Here is a 21890-nt window from a genome sequence, read left to right as displayed (position 1 = left end):
ATCAACTTTCATGCCATGGTCTTTTAGCTATCAGTGATAGTTATTAACTTTTCAAATAATCTTCCAAAGTAAAAAATCTTTAATTTAGGAAAAAGTATCTAACTTTCTAATAATTTTAACAAAATTAGAGCACTTGATCGTATTTTTATTTGATTTTTTGCATATTTTACGCAATTGATCTAAAAATTTTCCCAAAACTTGGGAAATTACATTACGAATTTTAGTTAGTGATCCCAAATTGATGCACCACCAATGCTGTTATTTTTAATCATTTTTTGAAAGCAGAGAATAATATTAATATTTATCTTTTTAGAAAAATATTTTAAAGAAATAAGTACGAGCGAATAATATTAAAATCGTTTTTAATGACATTTTTAACAAGAATTCACAAATTAAATATATATTAGTTTTAGATCAATAACTTATGTATAATTGTTGCTTTTAAACTGAATCAATAAACAAGAAAACACAAACTGGGATCTACACAATCTTAATATAATAAATATGAAATATTTAATACATATTACTAATGTACGCAAAAAGTACATAAAAATTAAAAAAAAAGACATCATAGAAATCCATAAACAAGAATAGCTCCTTCCCTCTCCAACGCTCCCGCGAGTTACAAAGCCGGCCGATTTGATGACCACATTTCCCCGCTTCGTGAAAGATTCCGTTAATGACAGTCTTTTTCATTTTTGATACATTAAAACTTTAGAGTTTCTTCTTTCAAATACCCCTAACTAGATCTCTTAATTGTTATAAACAAAGTTGCCGTGAATAAAAAAAAGTTTAAAACATCGACTGAAGCAAACATATAAGTGTATGTCATAGAAGTCCATACTACTCAAAACAACTGTCGATTACCTAGAGGGGCCAGTGTAACGAGAAAAAATTTATTTCCCTGGCATATAGGTTAATGCAGAACAAATAAAAATAATAACTGAAATATTTAGTGAAATATACAAGACAGGAAAAATATCAGTAGAGTGGCTCAAATCGGAGTTCGTACCATTGCCCAAAAAAACAGGAGCGAAAGTTTGTAAAGATTATATGACAATAAGCCTAATGAGCCATCAGCTGAAGCTGTAAAAGTCATCCACAAAAGTATTTATCGGAAATGCGGGGATCAAATTGCGCCCAATCAGTTTGGATTTATGAACACCGTTGGTACGAGGGAAGCTTTATTCAGCGTGCAGGTATTGTTTCAGAAATGTAGAGATGTCAGTTGTGATGCTTTTGCATGCCTGATTGACTACAATAAGGCTTTGATAGAATCAGACATGAACAAATGATGGAAGTGCTGAAGAGGACAGAGATTGACGGAAAAGACTTAAAAATAATAGCTAACCTGTATTGGAATCAATCAGCGGTACTCCGAATAGATAGAGAATATACAGATCAGGTCAAAATCTTAAGGGGAGTGAGACAGGGGTGCACAATTTCAACACTGCACATTTTTGAAGAGGCTCTAAAAGATTTAGATGAAGGGATCTCAATAAATGGAGTCAAGGTCAATAGCCTGCGGTATGCAGATAATACAATAGTGTTTTCCAATACCATAGAAGGGCTGCAAAACTTAATGAACAAAATAACGGAAACAAGTAGAAAATATGGACTGGATATAAACACCAGCAAAACAAAGCTAATAATCTTCAGCAAGGAAAACATAACTGAACCAAATGAGAATTGAACGTGTCTCACAATACAACTACTTCGGAACTATAATCAATGAGTTGTGGGACAATACCCAAAAGATTAAATGTCGCATCGGAGAGACAAAAGGGTATTCTTGACTATGAGTTCTGTGTTCAAGAGCCATGACCTTACCCTAGAAACAAAAATAAGGCTCCTTAAATGTTATGTGTACTCAGCGCTTCTGTACGGAGTAGAAACGTGGGCATTGAAGGCGGAAACTCTATCAAAACTCTATCATACAAAAGGACCCTAAAAATACCATGGACAGACAGAGTCACCAATGAGGAAGTACTGCGGAGGATGAACACAACTGCGGATTTGGTCAACATCGTGAAGAGCCGTAAGCTGCCGTACTTGGAACATATAATGAGAAATCAAGGAAGATACAAGCTACTTCAATGCATTTTGCAAGGTAAAATTGAAGGAAAAAGGGCACCAGGACGAAGAAGAATATCCCGGCTTGCTAACCTAAGAGGATGGTATAGAAAGACCTCAACACAGCTATTTCGTATAGCAACGAACAAAGTCATCATAGCCAGAATGATCGCCAATTCGGAACGGACAGATCCCTAAGAAGATAGGTTGATAGATAATAACGGGTAAATTATATCAAAACAGCAACAAAATTAGCTCAATTTATTACCGAAATGTATGTAAAGTAAACTAAAATTAATTTTCTACTAAAAAAATCACGAACTCATAGTAAAGCTCCAATTTCTTAGTTTAATGATGAACTAATAGTAATATGAGAAAATCTTTCCACAGTCAAGATAATTGCTGACGTTACAAAGAAATATAGTGAGTATAGAAAGTTTAAGAATCACTGTGAATCAACAATATCATTAAAGAAAAAACAGCTCGTAACAGTTGGAAAGTTATAAATTATCACAGAAATAAATTTCAAAATAAAAAAGTCCTAGCTCAATCATTATTTTCGACAAAATATCAAAATGTTCCTTTGATAGAATATCTAGAAAACAAAATACTTCACCGTAATCAATATGGCTTTAGAAAAAAGTGTAGCACTACACTAGCTATACAGATAATTGTGAGAGCTATAATTGATAGGCTCAAAGGAAGGTCATTTTGTGTCTTTAACCTTGTGTGACTTATCCAAAGCTTTTGACTGTGTTTCGCATGAATTACTGTTGGAAAAAATGCATAAATACGGTATCGGGGGAAACACTCTTATTTTATTTAAATCATACTTAACAAATAGAAAACATGCAGTTTTTTTAATAACAGCTATTCTGAGTTTAACACTCTCGAATATGGCGTTTCTCAAGGTTCGATATTAGGACCCACTTTGTTTCTTATTTATATAAACGATTTATTTCACTATACTTTTCCTATAAAATGTATTTGCTTCGCAGGTGATACAACTCTCATTATTACTGATATTAATCAGCATAATTTAAAAATTAAAATAGATAGTGATAGCCAGAAAGCAAAAAACTGGTTTTTACATAATGAGTTGGAGCTAAATGAAGAGAAAAATCAGAATTTGATTTTTAGTTCCGATTGGAAGTATATCTCAAAAAGTAGTTTTAAACTATTAGAAATCTTCCTAGATGATAATTTGGCTTGGAGTGCTCATCTTCTTCTTCTTTAGATGCAAATCCACTAATGGATATTAGCGATCACATTTTCCATTAATTCTCTATTTCTTGCAATATGTATCAGAGATTGTATGTCGTTAATCCCTGTCCATTGCCTTATGTTTCGGAGCCAGGACATTTTCTTGCGTCCCATTCCTCTCTTGCCTTCAATTTTACCCTCGATTATAAGTTGGAGGAACTGGTATTTTTCATTTCGCATGATGTGACCTAGATACGCCGTTTTCCTTTTCTTGATGGTTTCGAAAAGTTGGCGTTCTTGGTTTATTCTTTTAAGGACATCTATATTTGTGATTTTCGCTGTCCATGGTATTTTTAGGAGTGCTCATACAGATTATTTAAGTTCTAGACTTGCTACAAGTATATTTTTAACACGCAACTTAGTTTATATAATTCCTCAAAATACCCTTAGAATGTGCTACTTTGCACTATTTCATAGCCATTTACAGTACGGAATAACTGTTTGAGGTAATTTTTCTTACTCAGATCGAATTTTTAAGTTACAAAAAAGAGTAGTGAGGATACTTGCAAGAGCAGAGTATAGGGAACACTGTAAACCTTTATTTCTGGATTTAGGTATTATGCCACTACCTTCACTCATTATATATGAGACGCTGATTGAAATTCATGCCAACAAAGGTAAGTTTAACATAAACTCTAACGTCTATGATCACGATACAAGATCTAGAGATGCTATTAGAGCACAACGTTTTAGGTTGACAAAGAGCATAAAAAATTCGACTGATGTTAGTTTGTATAACTTTTTGCCAGATGAAGTAAAAAGTCTTCACTTGTTATCGTTTAAGCTTAAAATCAAATCATCACACTTTTTGAAACATTGTTTCCATTCAAAAATAGAGTACCTAAGTACAGCTAATAGTACTAGATTGGTCAGAGTATTTGCTTATCATAACGATATTTCATATTTTTATATTATTATTTGGTGTGTTTGTCGTTTCTTAAATTAAATTAAATATCTGTTTGTAATGTTTAAATTCGCAAAAATTTTATAGGATGTATGTACAAATTGTCTATTCCTTTGACTTATCAAAAACAAAACTATCTTTGTATATTAACTATATAAAATCTATTCTATATCATAAATAGTAATAATTAATAGTTTTCTTGTACAGTTTCTTGGCGCATATACTTCAGTTCAGCTTTTTTTAGAAGCTCGTTTTCTTAAATGACATCTGATTGACATTATAATTTTTTTAATAAATATTTAATTTGTGAATTTCTTAAAGAATTATTATTAAATCGTTATTAAAATAGCAAAAGGTTGGACAAATACAAGCCAGGCAGGATGTTTCCATAACACGTGGGTTGTAACATGCAGAGGTAAAAGAAGTGAGAAATATTAAAATATAAAATATGAATAGTAAATATATATGTAGATATTAATAACACCCAAAATCTCGTTTTGGCCTGCCTGCTGATATTTACCAAGGTGTTTACCTGCCGTGCCCATATTCAATATCGAAATTTCTCCAAAATAACTACCAGCTTTTAAAGTGGCTAATACGGTTCTGCCGTTATCGGCTACTACCTGTAATCGGCCTCTATTTACTATATACATTTCTTTGCCGACTTCACCTGAAATGAAAACAAAAACCATTAAAAGTTGCTTTAATTAGAAAATAATTAATTAAATATTTTATGGTCGCAACAAAGCAAATTAATCCAGTATTACTAACATAACATAATCTGTTTTCTGCTCGATTGGTAAGTACATTTCAAAAAACAAATCAAATTAACTATTTTACTTTTGAATAAAAACCTACTTATCCAAATTGAATTTTCAGTTTCGAAACACATAAGATATTTTTACAATCCTAACCCCACTGGGGGGTGGTAGGTGTGTGGTAGTTTGGCAACAGACTGAGAAATCAGGTCCGTACGAGCTTCGTTTCAAAAATTTTTATTCATTAATTTAACTTAAATAAGAGAATAAACAAAAAATACAAATTAGTTCCATAAAAAAATGCCTGTATACATAAAATATCTAATAGCTCGTAAATACTTATATATATATAATAAAAAAACATGCAAGTAGTTTACCCTATACGACACGATAAATATATACGGGTGGTCCTTAAGTAATTGTACAAAAAGAAACCGTAGATTCTGCACTTTAAAATATTACGATTTAAGTCAACTTGCTTTAATAAAATGTTGATATTAAGAAAGATACAAAGTGCAAATTTAAAATTTTATTTTTCGCTTTAACTTTAACGTTTGTAAATGTTTATGGATAAAAATTTACCATTGGATTGTACAGAGTAGGAGAAATTATAATTTTATACATACTTTGATCAAGCTGATAGAGGGCGCCACATATGCCACATACGTGGTATAAATTTGCGCTTAACTTTTTTGCTCATTAAGTAAGCTCTATTTGTGTTAAAAAATATTAAAGATACCTTATTTTTACATAGAAAAGGTATACTTGTTAGTAACCTCAAAATTCAACCGTTTTCGAGATAATCGCATTTTATAAGTCAGCTGCAAAGTAATTCTTAGTTGTAATATTTGTGGGGTAAAGCACTGAATACGTGTAGATAAGCATAATTCATAGTTTATTCTTATTAAAACAACTCAAAGATGATAATGTAACATCACAAAATGCTTTGTTATGGCTGCTAAATATCTTATTGAAGGGAAGCTTCTATCTTCTTCTTTAGGTGCCGCGTCCGTATGCAGAAGTTGGCTGTCATGATGTTTACAATTTCCTTTCTATTTGTTGTATTACTTTTTCTCTATTGTAAAATCCTGAGGCGAGCGTCACGGAAGAAGCGCTACGAGACGACGTCACGAGCAGCTTTACGAAATAATGGTCTTCACATCGATGTACTTAACTATAATCAAATTTTATTTTTAAACATCTTATTTATTTTATATAATAATTAAACTATCCAATGAATGATTGAATATCAAATTTATATTTTATTAATAACTTAATATTTAGTCTCACTTTCACGGGCCTGTATTTTGTTGATACGTTAGCAGGTGGCGCTACTAGCAAACACAGAATTATTTTAATATAATATAATTTGTTTAAAAATATATATAATGAAATTACTTTATTAAATGTTAATAAAAACATTTAAAAATTAAGAAAAGTTGCCTGCATTACGGAAAATTTTAACATAATAGGCTGATATCACGAATGCTTTTGATGACTAAAAATAAGTCTTGTTTCGATTAATCAGTGATTTTTGTAATATCTAGTTTATTTTGATTTATTAAAGAAAAGCAGAAAATGCCGAGGCATAATAATGTTTCTAATATGGATATGAGAAGGAATATTTAAAAAGATACCCAAACAGGCTACAACCTAATCACCGAAGCTTTAAGGCATTAAAGTTCATTTTGTCCTAAACGTGACAACTTAGGCCGACCGAAAATCATTACGCCTGATCAGGAAGATGAAGTAATGGTTCGCGTTGACGATGCGTAAGCATTTTCATCCTTCCCATTTTACACGTGTGCAAAATCTATTGTCAGCAGATTTACCTTTTACATGTAGATTTGCAAATGATATCCGAAACAGGTAAAATCTTGACCATCCCTTCGTCGATAGAATGTCTTTACGAACAAAACTACATTTGCGCACCACGGTCTTTTTAATTTAAAGAAAAATCATTTCTGAAATACTGAAGATCCTCTTGTTGAGAAAAAAATGCATTTTCAACCTGAATTTTAAATAGACGTATGGTTTGAAATAATTGGTAACAATTTTTAACAGACATGCAAATTACCTTGTAATTTGAATGGTGAGATTTATTTAAATTAAAAAAAAAATGATTTTATTGATTTATTGGAAGAATTGTCATCAAACTTAAGGAGAAATATGTAGTTTATGCAAGATGGTACACCAGCACATTATAGAGAGAGGGCAGTGAGAATATATTTAAATACCAACTTTCCTTAACGTTGGATTATTCGTGATAGTCATGTTTCTTGATCATGTGTAGAGAAGAGTACTTATTATTACACTTACAATACTTATAATAAATACTGCAGCAGTTTCTTTAGAATCAATGATGCTATTTAATATGAGACGATCTTTTATGGAATGTATTGACCAATGAATTAAAGAAAATGGTGGACATATCGAACACTTACTATCACAAATAGTTTAATATTATTTAGTTTAACTAAGTATTTCTTAATTTGGTTTGTAAATAAAATGTTTTGATTATGACTTTGATTTAATATAAAACGTAAAATGTTTGATGTAAAATCCAATTATTTTGTTATTTTGTCAAATCCTAGTGCAAATTATCCTGCTGATATATTTATTTTATTTAATATTTCCTTAACTATTAACTTTATTAAAGGTTTTTTATACCAAAATTCAGAAGTATTGATGTTTTTGTCTATTTTTCTTTCGTTGTCTGGAGTATTGCGTTAAATCAGAATTATGCAGTTGATTTGTAAAATCCGATTATCTCGAAAACTGTTGAATATATTTATTTTTTTTGTCATACATACCGGTAACTTGAGAAGCAAAAAAGTTAAGTGAAAATTGATGCAACATATGTGGCATATGTGGCGCCCTCTATCAGATACATCAAACTGTGCATCAAATTATAATTCCCCATATTCAATAGTATCCAGTTGTAAATTTTTATATATAAATGTTCACAAACATGAAAGTTATAGCGAGAAATAAAATTTTAAATTTCCACTTTAACACCCGGTATCTTTCTTAATATCAACATTTCATTAAGGCAATGTGGCTTAAATCGTAATATTTTAAAGTGTAAAATCTACGGTTTTTTTTGTACAATTACTTAAGGACCACCCTGTATACATAAAATATACAAGATCATAACTGAAATGCACAGTACTAAAAAAACTGAGCATCAAATCTTGATATTTCTCGTTAATTAGTACTAATCGCAATCCATATCTAAATCGTCCTCATCCTCTAAATTATCTCTGATGTTAATTATCACCGGTTCAATATCTTCCTGCAAATTGTCCACCGCAAACATTTTTTTCTTCTGCTTTCTTGACGTGTTTCACATAATTATGCCACTGCGTAGTTAGGCTCTTTTAGTAACCGTTCTACAGTTTTTTCTTTAAAATTGACGTTGTTTGAAGCCACATACCTTCTCACTTGACTCCACACCATCCCCACTGGGTTCAGCTTGCAATGGTAAGGCGGCAGTCTCATAATCTTACGCCATATTTTTCCCCAATTGTTTCAATTTTGTATTTGTCGTACTAGTCTCTAAATGCGACCACATTATCCAGTAATTCACTTTTTAGGTAATCTTGCTCGAATACAATGTTCTTTGCGATTAGCCAACCTTGATTTGACTTTTGTTTCACAATTTTTTCGGGAAATCAATTTGCGGAAGTGGTATGACGCGTTATCCAAAACGAGAACGTTTTCTTCGTCTTTCGGCAAGTCTTCTTAAACCATTCTTCATATATGTAGATCCTCGTCCATTTCGTCGTGGTAATCAGCGGTTCCCTTCTTGGCCAAGAAAGTCAATTTGGTCTATGCCACAAAACCAGTTTCACTTCATCCCACATCGGTATAAACAAGGTTTACATTATTATTTTTTCTCAATGTTTTTATTTGTCTGAAGAACTTGTGTCTCCAGATATAATATCTTTTCTTTTCATCATTATGGAATCTCGACCTCTTTTACCATATTCAAAACTCATGTCTTTAGTAGCCTACGAAATGTGGTTTTTAAAAAGCTGTTAGGTCCTCATTATTCCTCTGTTTATTATGCTGTCAACGGTTTTTGGTATGTTTTCAAAAAAAAAGTCATGGACAATTTTCCTTATTCGAGATTTCACTTCCTCATCGTATTCTCACGTGAATTAAACTGTAAACTATTTTTCTTCCTTTTTGTACCGATAAAATGTTAATAATACATTTTAACATCGAGGAATTACCGTCGTTTAAATTTGTGCGAAATTTTCAAATATTTTCACTATTTGACCCGATCGGTCAAATAGTTTAAAAGTTATTTAATTTATTTATCCCTGAGGCCAAATATTTAAACTATTGAACTTGCTCTGTTTATGATGCTAGACACATTTAGCAATATTGTTCTGAAGCTATTTTCTTGTGACATTTTAAATTAATTACTATTTAACTGGGAATACGCCACAATTAAAGGTTAAAATACGTTTATTGACGTTTCAATTTCCACTTCGGAAATCGTTCTCAAAATACAAACATTAGTAAATTAAACAAATTTCGTTTTTGTTACTTAGTGAAAAATTCTTCTATTAATTTAATTTTATCTGACTCATCTATATTGACAATTCAGACATACATTATACATTTTAAAGTAGACGACTTTAAAATGATATTGCCAATATTGTTGAGTTGCGTTCCTGGGACGACTTTACTTATAAGATAGTTCATTCGATTACATGAAATCAACTTTAACTTGAGAATATCCGTCAGAAAAGATCATAACATGTAATTCGTCTTTAAAAAGACAAATACATGCCATGATGACAGTAAAATGGTTTTTCCCTCATAATTTACTATGGAATCACTAACAGGAGAATTTTACTGTCATCATGGCATGTATTTGTCTTTTTAAAGACGAATTACATGTTATGATCTTTTCTGACGGATATTCTCAAGTTAAAGTTGATTTCATGTAATCGAATGAACTATCTTATAAGTGAAGTCGTCCCAGGAACGCAACTCAACAATATTGGCAATATCATTTTAAAGTCGTCTACTTTAAAATGTATAATGTATGTCTGAATTGTCAATATAGATGAGTCAGATAAAATTAAATTAATAGAAGAATTTTTCACTAAGTAACAAAAACAAAATTTGTTTAATTTACTAATGTTTGTATTTTGAGAACGATTTCCGAAGTGGAAATTGAAACGTCAATAAACGTATTTTAACCTTTAATTGTGGCGTATTCCCAGTTAAATAGTAACATTTAGCAAATTTCATAGGATTCTTTAAGACTTAAACTATCTCAGAAGTTAAATGCATATTGCGCTTTTATCGAAATTATTTACAAAATAAACGTTTGAAAAAAGTGTATGTTTTTACTTATAAACAATTGTAATAACTTCTGTTTCGAAATGTGGTGCTATCGTCGAATGCTGAAAATACGTTGGAATGAAAGAGTCACAAACTTTGAAGTAATGCAAAGGATAGGAAAATACCCAGAAATAGAAGGAAAACGGAATCCAGGCCGTAGAAGAATGTTATGGTTGCGTAATTTGAGAGAGTGGTTTGGCTGTACCACTAATAAACTCTTCAGGTCAGCTGTAAACAAGGTAGCCTTGATGATTTCCAATCTTCAATAGGAGTGGCACAAGAAGAAGAATAACTTCTATATTTTTTAAGCTACAGACTTGTACATACAACCATTGGATAGCTGGCAAAAAAACTCACATTTAAAAAAAAACTTCTATGACCAATAGGAACGAAGTTAGGGACTATTTTGACGAAATTTTGGAGCGTGACAGCTGCTACTCATCCCGCCTTTTTTACGCATAATAAGATATTATTACCGGTTTTCTATTATATATATATATATATATATATATATATATATATATATATATATATATATATATATATATATATATATATGACCTTTCTATTATTCACATGAATACATAGTATGATCCTTGGAGATATTTAGATCTAAAAACATAAATAAATGTGTTTACCGTCCTCGTACTGTACATATACCTGTACACATATATAAACATATAGATCGTCAGAGTAGATCGTCAAAGTAATAATTATAATTAATATAAGAAATAAGTATAATAATATAATGTTTAAAAAATTACCTGAAATTCAATTTATAAAGTAATAAGTATTATTACATCATCGATATAAAATAAAAAAAATATATGTTGATTTTCCGGAATTTTCCGAGATTTTCGGGGGAGGGGGGGAGAGGTGAAAATTGTGTTATTAATACTGCGACAAGACAAACTATTCCAGCCAAATTAAAAAAAAGTAAGTTTTTACGGTGAATTTTAAATGGACTCAATTTTTCCGAAGTTTCCCATATTTCCGTAGTTATTCATACTTCGACGAGCTACCCCAGTCTGTAACTTGAAAAGTAAAAAAACATACCCCTTTTTCAAACGTTTATTTTGTAAATAATTTCGATGAAAAGGCAATATGCATTTAACTTCTGAGTTAGTTTAAGTCTTAAAGAATCCTATGAAATTTAGCATCCAGCATCATTAATAGAGCAAGTTCAATAGTTTAAATATTTAGCCTCAGGGATAAATAAATTAAATAACTTTTAAACTATTTGACCGATCGGGGGAAAATTTCACACAAATTTAAAAAACGGGAAAATAAAGATATTGTTGATATAAATAATGATATAAATATTGTTTATGTAAAATATAAGGGAAAAAACTTATAGACAAAAAATCAAATTGTGACCATAAATTATTGTTTAAAAAAAATGCAAGGCAAAAATACGAGTACTTTTTCACCTATTCGTCATCTAGTAACCCCCACCTATGTCTTAAAAAATTTTGCCGTCAAATCGACGATTTTTGCATAACCAGACTGGGCTATTGGAAGCTATTCAAAATAATATATAAGTTTTTAATATATTTTACTTTTTTTATAGTATCTTTCTTCATGTTATTGTTTAGTTCGACAATGTAACTCTCTTATTTATATATCGATGATTGAATCATGCTTTAGTTGAAACAATAATGATAGTCTTTTTTACAACCGTAGGCTATTGTTGTGTTGTACACTTCCCGTCATATAAAACTGGTACACTTTTTTTTCCCAATGTAAACCTGTGTTCAGACTGGATACAATGATCCATAAATGAATTCGTTGTTGCCATCACAGATAAGGGAATTGCACAAAATCTAAATATAAATAACGTTCAAAAATGTATAAAGTTTTATTATTATTTTAAAGGTATTATTTTTATCATTAACAACAAAAAACTGTATCTAATAAATTTAATAACCAAAGATAGGGTTGAGCTAATATCTAAAATGTTTGAAGGGAACATTGGAATGCATCTACTGTAATTTTATACTTCAATTATCTACCGAACACGAACTGTATTTTGTGTCAATAAGTTTAGTAACAGGCAAAGTTTCCCGTCATATAAAACTGGTACACTTTTTTTTCCCAATGTAAACCTGTGTTCAGACTGGATACAATGATCCATAAATGAATTCGTTGTTGCCATCACAGATAAGGGAATTGCACAAAATCTAAATATAAATAACGTTCAAAAATGTATAAAGTTTTATTATTATTTTAAAGGTATTATTTTTATCATTAACAACAAAAAACTGTATCTAATAAATTTAATAACCAAAGATAGGGTTGAGCTAATATCTAAAATGTTTGAAGGGAACATTGGAATGCATCTACTGTAATTTTATACTTCAATTATCTACCGAACACGAACTGTATTTTGTGTCAATAAGTTTAGTAACAGGCAAAGTACTAAGATTAAATTATTATTTATTACAAGAACAATAAATGTGAAAAACTAACATTATACTTTATCTTACGTATTATAAACTATAAAATATCCGGGACGAAAAAACGGTTTTCAAAACGTGACAGTTACAATCCAATATCTCACTGTAATGTTTTATTATAATAATTTAAAGTTATGTTTAGATTGATTATCTATCATTATTTTTGAATTGAAATATTTTCATAAATTATAATAAAACACAAATCAATATGTGGGTACTTAATTGAGATTATGGAAAATTACAATAGTAATAGGAGAATTTTTTAGGATGCATGTTTAAATAAATGTGACTGACTGATAGAGAATGCTCGATAATGTTTTAGTTTTTAGTATACTCGAAACCGGCGGTCTGTCGCACAGCAATGCTTTCAGCTGGTTTCATATAATATTTTTGTTTAACTGGCAACGGTGCCCTAGAAATTAGAATGACACATGTGACAAGATCAACGTACACAACTTAAAAAACACGATTTTTGGTTACAAGAGTTGTACCAGTTTTTTATGACGCGAACGGTACATTGCCTATCTTACCTGCACTGCACTGTACCCGTGGCTTCTACTATAGTATATATTTTCCTTTCAGGCGAGTTTTTATAAATTATCATGTTTTACGACATAGATCGCCCTTGATTTTAGAATCGCCCTAATGATATCCAATCTCCGATAGGACAGGCACTCAAAGAAGAAGAAGAACGACATAGATTGTAAAATTTCTCCGCATAGTTCTTAACATTATTCATCTCACAGTTACATTAGAATACTGATGACAACAATTATTGGTTTCGACATAACAAATATTTCTAACAATAAAAACATACAAGAAAGTCAAATTGAAAAAACTTTTTAAGTGCCTCCTTTATATGACAAAAACTTTTTTTTGTATACACGTATGGAAGCTATATAAGGCAGAGATTTTTTCGTAACAACTTTTAAAACCTTTTGCTCCGCTCTACGGCTCTATTATTCAGGTAAGTTTATCTTGCCTTGCATAATTTGGAAGCTGAACTTGAACATATATCCGCCGAAAATCCATTACTTTTCCCGAGCCATCTAAATATTCCTGGAATACGGCTAACACAAACATAAGCTCAATCGATAGGGAAGCTCATGGAGGCAGAGAATACGAGGTGTTTTAGTATGAAAATCATTTCAAATTGAAGAGAGTAGATTTACTTTTAAACTGTCGTATTAACTTCGGCAGCTTAACGCATCGATAGTGGCGGGAATGATCTCACTTTCTACAAAACTTTCTCGACAAGGAAACAGCTTCTAAACTGTATATCATTTGTAAATAAGAAAACATGCCCTTGCATTCACGAACTCGGAAAATAATATAAAAACATAAACTCTCTGCAGCGCAAAAAATTGGCAAAAATTTTACTAGAAGTAAGTTTTAGAAATATATTATTATATTAAAAACAAATGACTATCAAAAATTCTGGTTCTTTTGACAACAGATAACAGATAATATTCCAGGAAATATTCCTGGACAAAATTTTATGCGAAGTAGCCAGTTGTTAAAAAAAAATTTAAAAATTCAAGCAACCAAATCGGTAAACTTTAAGTAAAATTAACTAAATATAGAGAACTGCAAATAGTTCCACTATCTATCTATATAAGGATTTTTACAGCTGTCGCCGCCTGCCTTCTTTCAGCCAACGTCTCCAGTCCTTCCTTTCTGTTCTGCCGTTCTCCATCTCTAAGGTCTCGTCTTTCCATGGCTTCGTCCACTTCATCCCTCTATGATCTTCGGGGTCTACCTCTTTTCCTCCTTCCTATTGGGCTCCAATCCGAAATCTTTGCTATCCACCTTGTATGATCTGTTCTTCTCACATGTGCATACCAAATTAAACGTTTTTCTGCGATGTACCTGAGTATGTCTTGTTCTAATGCCATTCTTCGTTTGGTGGCTGTGATTTTGGACCTGTTTCGTTTATTTATTACCCAATTCTCTGCTCCATAGGTCATTATACTGCGTACCAAGGTGTTATAAATTCTCTTCTTTGTATTTCTGGTAATCTGTCTATCCCACAGTACCCCGTTCATTTGTTTAATACATGTTCTTGTCTGTGCTAATCTGCTGGTAATCTCTTGCTCGGTGGTTCCATTTTTTGAAATTATAAATTATAAATATTTGAATTTGTCAGTGCCGTTAATTTCCCTATTATCGTCCATTTCCAAGTTTCTCACTGGTTCTTGCTCTGTTGTTAAATATTCGGTTTTTTCTAGATTTATTTCCAGTCCATTTTTTGTGTATTCCTTTTCTAATTTTCGGAGCATATAGCACAGACCTTCTTCATCTTGAGCCGTTACCACTTGGTCATCTGCAAAGCTTAATGTGTACAAGAAGTTTTCCCGGATTGGTATTCCCATCCCTTCACATTTCCTTTTCCATGGTTTTAATATTTGTTCGAGGAATATCTTGAACAGTGTCTCGGAGATGTAGAGCATCCCTGCAATAAGCCTTTTGTGGTCTTAAATTCGTTGGATTATTTATTGCCGGTTTTAACTCTTACCTTGTTGTTGTTGTAAAGGTTTTTTACGGCTTCTATTAACCTCTGAGTTATTCCGATTTTCTTCATCGTGTTCCATAGTTGTTTTCTGGGGATTGTGTCATATGCCTTTTTTAAATCTATGAATGCCATGTGTACTGGTCTATTTTTTGCCAATTTTTTTTTTCAATTAATTGTTAGAGTGTATATATGTGGTCTATGCAAGATCTTCCTGCCGTGAACCCCGCCTGATCTTCTCCAATTTTATTTGAGATAGATTTTTCCAGTTTTTCTTTCAGTATTTCTCCATGTAACCTGCCCATCATGCTATCACACTGATGCCTCTGTATTTTCCCGAATTTCTTCTTTTCTCCCTTTTTATGTATTGAGGTTATATATGCTTGGGACCATTCATCTGGTATTTCGTTCAGGTTTATAGCGTTACTGAACATTTCGTGTATAATTCTGTGTAGTTTGTCCGTTCTGTACTTAATTATGTCATTAACGATTCCTCCTGGTCCCCCTGATTTTTTGTTCTTTAAAGTCTTTATGGCATTCTTTACCTCGATTAATGTTATCTCAATCTGTTCCTTATTCTGATTTTGTTGTTGTTCCTGTTCTGTGTCTGTCTCTATGAAATCTGGGCGGTTTTCTGTGAGTAGTTCTTTATAGTAGTCTTCCCACTCTTTTTCTGATATGTATTGTATTTAGACCTTTTCGTTGTTATTCTTCCTTAAAGATTTCGGTATTTTCCAGGATTCCGAATTCCTTGTTCTTCCTATGTATTGTTCAATTTGTGCAGATGTTTCTTCCCATTCTTCATTCTTTTCTTTTGCCCTTCTTCGTTTTACTTCTCTGTTTTTCTCTTTGTACTTCTGTGTGTCTTCTGGGGATTGGGTGCTCATACTTTTCATATATAGAATTTTCTTCTCCTCAATACATTTTTTGGTTTCTTTGTTTATTTTTACATTGTGTTGGGTATTTATTTTCTCAAGTTTTCCCAAAGCTTCTAATGCCACCTTTTTTATGCTGTGTTTGACGTGCTCGTACGTTTCTTTGACGTTTCTGAAACCGAAATCCTGTAACTTCTGGTCCAGTCTTCTCTGGTATAGGTCCCTTATGTATTCCTCTTTAAGTAAATTTATGTTGAACTTCATTTCTTCTTCTTTCTGTTTATTTTCTACTTGATCTTCTTCGTGTTCTTCCTTCCTTCTAGTTTGGGTGTTCAACGTGTAGGGAAACCCCATTTGTGAAATTATTAATCGGTGATCAGTGTCACATTCGACTCATCTCTTTACTCGTGTATCCCTAATTTTGATAGCACTACTTTTGCTGACAATTATGTAATCGATAATAAATCTGATGTTTCTCGTTGTTTGTACTTACGTGTATTTATGTATGTCCTTATGTCTGAAAAAGCCGTTAGTAATTTTCAGATTGTTCAGTTCGCACAGGTCAATTAGTCTTTCTGCATTATCGTTAGTCACATCTTCTCCAAAACGGCCTATCGTGCTATAATTTTGTCGTTTTCCTGTTCTTCCATTTAGCTCCCCTGCTATTATTATTTCTTGTGTTGGTCTCACTTTTCCGATCTGTTCTTGTAAGGTATCCATGAACTGATCATTTTCTGCTACCAGACTGTTATCCGTAAGGCCGTATACTCCCAGTATCACGATTTGCCTGCCATAGATTTCCATGATGAGTTTTACTATTCGTTCATTTATGGGTTAATAACTGTTAATCACACCGATAAAAGTTTTTTAACGAGACGACTAGGTAAACAATCAAAATCAAAATGGATTAAAAAGCAGATGAAAGTAATAAAAGCAAATAACGAAGACAAGAAAAAACTATTCAAATCTGTTAAAAAACATTGTCAGAACAATAAAACAACACTAAAAGTAAGATCTATAATCAGTAATTATTTACATTATTTTTCTAACTTCTCCAAAATCAAACAATTTTTTTTATTTTAAATGAATATTTACAATCTACTCATAAACAGTATATTGAGTAATTAGTAAATGTGATGTCAATATTGACTTGATTTTAGTACCGTCTAGCGGTAGTTCTCCATTTTTACCTATGTAACCAGGTCTTCTGGCCAAGTCCTCTTTAGTCTTCGTTCCTCCATTGGTGGCTGATATAATTCACTGATAATTTGGCTGTGGTGCGTTGAATTAAGAATTTTGGTCTAGTTGGCATGAAGTGATATGACATCTTTTACGGTTGGTACTCCTAGGTCATTGTGGATGGTTGCATTGCTCACATACCAAGAAGCGTTAGATATCATACGCAGTATTTTTGATTGGAAGATCTGCAAAATTTTTGTGTTTAAAGGCTTGCTACAGCCAGAGAGTTCTAAGCCGTAAGTCCGTATTGGTTTTAGTATGACTTTGTAAAGCAGTCTTTTGTTCTCCAATGACAGTTGTGACTTTCTACCAAGTACTAACCCAAGTCCAAATGCAACGCAAGATATTTTACAATGTCTCTAGCAGGTACGGAAGCGTTGTTTAGACTAACTTGTGGACAAGTACGTCTTATTGTTGTAAATGTGATTTGGACTGATCTTTATTTCTATGCCTGGGTCTTTGTTTGAAACTAAACCGGCTGTATCATTGGTAAAAGTCGCCACTGTGACGTTATCTGTAATAGGTATGTTAGCAGTAAAGATTAGGTACAGACAGGCACCTAGGACACTTTCTTGAGGAACTCCCGATTGGATCGAGTGATGGGTTGAGAAATCATTATTGATTTTTACTTAGGATAAGGTACATATAGCAAACCGTTGTGCCAGACTTTACCAAAAGCAAGCTGAATATCGGGAAATACTAAGGTACACAATCATAGTCTTTTCTTCCAAACTTTTCATGATTTTGTTTACTATTAAATGAAGCTGTTGGATTGTTGAATATTTTGGACGGAAACCAAACTGATGTTCGGGTCGCACGGTGGTTCGGATATTCTCGAGTGGTACAGTTTCGCTTATTCTATTTAGCAGGAGTCTTTTAAATATCTTGGACATCAAGCTTATGAGATGATAGGAAGAAGGTTCTGTAGGTAATTTACCTAGTTTTCCAATCATTATAATACGAGCATATTTCCACTGAATTTCAAATGGCTTAACTGCAGCATTATGTTGTAGATAATAGTAAGCATGAGAAACTCAGACAATGCAGGAATATTGGGAAAGCATAGATAAGGGATGAAAGAGACGAAAAAGAAAACGCTCTTACATACAAGTAAATTATTAAGATAGTAAAAAGGTTGAAATCAGGAAAAACGGAAGGACCAGATGAAATTAACAATGAATTAATAAAAAATGGAGGAAAACAACTGATGCACGGAAGACATAAAATAATACAAAATATATAGAACTCGAAAAATATGCCTATGGATTAGGAAAGGGGTCATATAATTACGATATATCAAAAATTAGACCCAAGGAAGACCAGTAACTATAGAGAGATTATTCTACTGAATACCATATACAAAATTGGACATGCATCTTGAAAAACAGAATAGACTCTTACAAAACGGCTACCAAAAAACCCAAATCAATAGAAGCATTCAAAAACATCTAAACCAAATTACATCCGAAAAAGAAATCTTGCCGCCCGTTCAACCCAAAATTTGACAAGATAAATATAACTGTTAACTTTCTAAATGTCAAAACCATCTTCACTACTCATTCCAAGTTGTCCAATCTCGTCAGATTCGTAAAAGGACAAATACCAAATAAAGACCATGGTGTCTACGAGATACCTTGTTACAGTTGCCACCGAACTTACATAGGACAGACAAACCAAAGAATCCACAACCATATTTACGAACATTCTATATTTGTAAAACATTCCCGTCACAAAATAGATTTAGAAAAACCATCGCTATTATCCGCTCCTTAAAATCGAGAATTATTCGTGTGTCTCTTCTTTTCAATTCAGTTCAATAAAAATCACACTTCTTGAATAGCTGTTGAAATGTATTGTTTTTATTTCATCAGTGTATATATAAAATATTTGTGTAAAAGTAGATAACTGAACATAATTTCCTACATTTACTGTCGACTCCGATGAGGAAAGAGACTGAATTACTGGTAGTTGTATACAATTACCAATAAAACCAATTACCAATTATCTACTCTTACCGTAACATATATAATAACTCGTGATTTAGTGTTTTATTAATTTGTTTATTTTTCTTTTTTTACACGTTATAAAACCAGTGTTTAAGTAAAAGTAGTAATTGGTATTACTGTCAAACATGTCTTTACCAACCGCCTATTTCCGCTACATTTATTAGTTTTAACCTTCACATCTACAAAGCACTATTAGAGGTGCAAACGACATTAGCGGCTCAGTTTTCTAAAAGCCAGCCGTTTAAGTCAGTTAGCGTCATTTTACCGGTAAAACTCCGGCACTAAAGTTGAAGCTATTTCTTAAACTCAATTACGCTGTGCGCAAAGTAAAGTTTTATCTAAACTGTTTAAAAGCACACCTTAACGGCTTCGGTGGCTTCGCTGCGGTTAAAACTCCTTTTCCGTTACGAACTCTCGCACATACGCCAGGTTTTAGTTTTATTGCTTTATCCTTTAATCTGGGATCCTCCCGCATTTAGCATAGACATGACGTCTACGATGAATTTTCTGGAATTTAACGGAGATATCACACGGGACTGACACTGATATGACGAAATATCACAAAATAAGGGTCTGTATATTAAAGTAGGAACCGTGGAACTTTATTGTTATAAGCGATATAATTAATCCTGAAATATGATTCACAGTCTGACTCACCAGAAAAGTGCAAATAAAAAAATCATCAATATTTCACAAAAAAGAAGCGGTGAAAAATATTGGTGAACTTCTTTGTATGGCATGTTTGTTTCAAGTTTTGATTATCATCATGTTAACAAGCTGATAGAATGCTATACGGTTGATAGCTACATTAAACAATTTCTCGACTATTCGACTTGTTCAGTGTCTAACGTTACACATCGGGGACAGTTGTTTTCGTCCGACCCAGCGGCTGCCTTCAATTTTGCACTGAATGTTAACCGCAGTAAGCGATGTTTAGGTCCTCCCATTATTCTAGGTTGTCAATCGTCAAACGGGCCATAAGAAACTCAATGGCAAATTCTAATCTGTTAAATTACTGCTTCTCTAATTATTTTACATAAAAAATCACGAGGTTCTATTTGTAGAGGACTGAAATCTTTATTGAAAACAAATGTTAAAATTGTTCTAAGAATTAAACACATTCCAAAATTTTTCTAAAATATAATTTATTTGATAGAGTATTGTTGTAAAAGTTAGGCCACACATAGTGCAGAATAGGTATAACGGGTTGCGTACGGTCACAATGAAGTTAGATATTTACCAATGTTGTCAATATTTTCATTTTATAATTTATTGTTTAAAAAGCAATAAAGTTAATAAAATGTACTCAGCTAAGAAAAAACCAGCAATATTTTATTTAGGCCATAGTGCGAACACTGCAAAACTTTATTTAGCGTAAGATATTTGAACAGATTATCCATAATAAGGTTGAAAAATAGAGGCCTCAGTGAATCTCCCTGTCTTATCCCATTGCCAGCTTCAATAGGATCAATTAGTTCTTCTTCTACTTTTACTTTTATTGTGTTGTTTTGGTAGTTTTGGTAAGTTTTTTTTTATATATTTTACAATGACTTTTTGTTCCCAATCTTGTACATTTTAGAATCTTGACAAAGGCAAGGGTTTCTGCCAAAACGTTGATTTCAATAGACAATAAAATCTAGTTTCAAATTTAATATTACCTATTGAACCTAAACTCAAGAAATACTAATTTTATATTAGATATAGTATGGTTCAAGAAACTCCACAAAGCTATAATATATATATATATATATATATATATATATATATATATATATATATATATATATATATATAAAAATTACTGAGTTCTCGGGAAGAACCGCGTTGAGAATTTAAAACTCGACGTTTCGGCACCCATTTTGGAGCCATTATCAAGAGGGATACGATTCGGTTCGAGTTCGGGGTCTCAATCTGCCTACTCCCCTCACTCGAGACGTACCAGTATCGTGTTCTATATTGCAAGAACTGTCTCTCGGCACTGAGGTCTCAATCTGCCTACTCCCCAGTGTCGAGTGACAACCGGTCTTATCCTGTGTGGCTGCTTTTACACTCGTTGTATGCGCGAGAACGGTATGCGCTGACGTGGTCTGAACTGACGTGGCCTGAGCGGTGTGGGCGGGAGGTCGCTGAAGAAGGGGTCGCCATGTTGCCGGCAATCGTTTCGTGTCATCGCGCGTGTTCAAGCTGTGAGGCCGTTTTTCGATTTCGATAGCTTCACGAATGATTCTCGCTTTTAATGAGCGGATGGGAGCGATGGTTTTTGCTTTTTCGAAATCTATTTTGTGGCCTGTCTGAATATGATGTTGGGCTAGGGCTGAAGTGGTATCGGATTGTTTGACTGATAGAGAATGTTCGTAAATACGGTTATGGATTCGTCGGTTTGTCTCTCCTACGTATGTACGTGGGCAACTGGAACAAGGTATCTCATAGACACCATGGTCTT

General features: G+C 32.5%; 1 protein-coding gene across 1 annotated transcript in view; it reads right to left on the bottom strand.

Moving 5' to 3' along the window:
• LOC140441555 (uncharacterized) overlaps positions 1-21890 on the bottom strand; it is a 789370-nt gene that overhangs the window by 36832 nt on the left and 730648 nt on the right. The window contains exon 10 of the mRNA XM_072532358.1: positions 4761-4910. Within this exon, the coding sequence (XP_072388459.1) occupies positions 4761-4910 (150 nt within the window). The remainder of the gene's footprint in view (positions 1-4760; positions 4911-21890) is intronic.

This window comes from Diabrotica undecimpunctata, chromosome 1 (assembly GCF_040954645.1).
Source record: "Diabrotica undecimpunctata isolate CICGRU chromosome 1, icDiaUnde3, whole genome shotgun sequence".
Lineage (NCBI taxonomy): Eukaryota > Metazoa > Arthropoda > Insecta > Coleoptera > Chrysomelidae > Diabrotica > Diabrotica undecimpunctata.
This window is presented reverse-complemented; position numbering and strand designations above follow the sequence as displayed.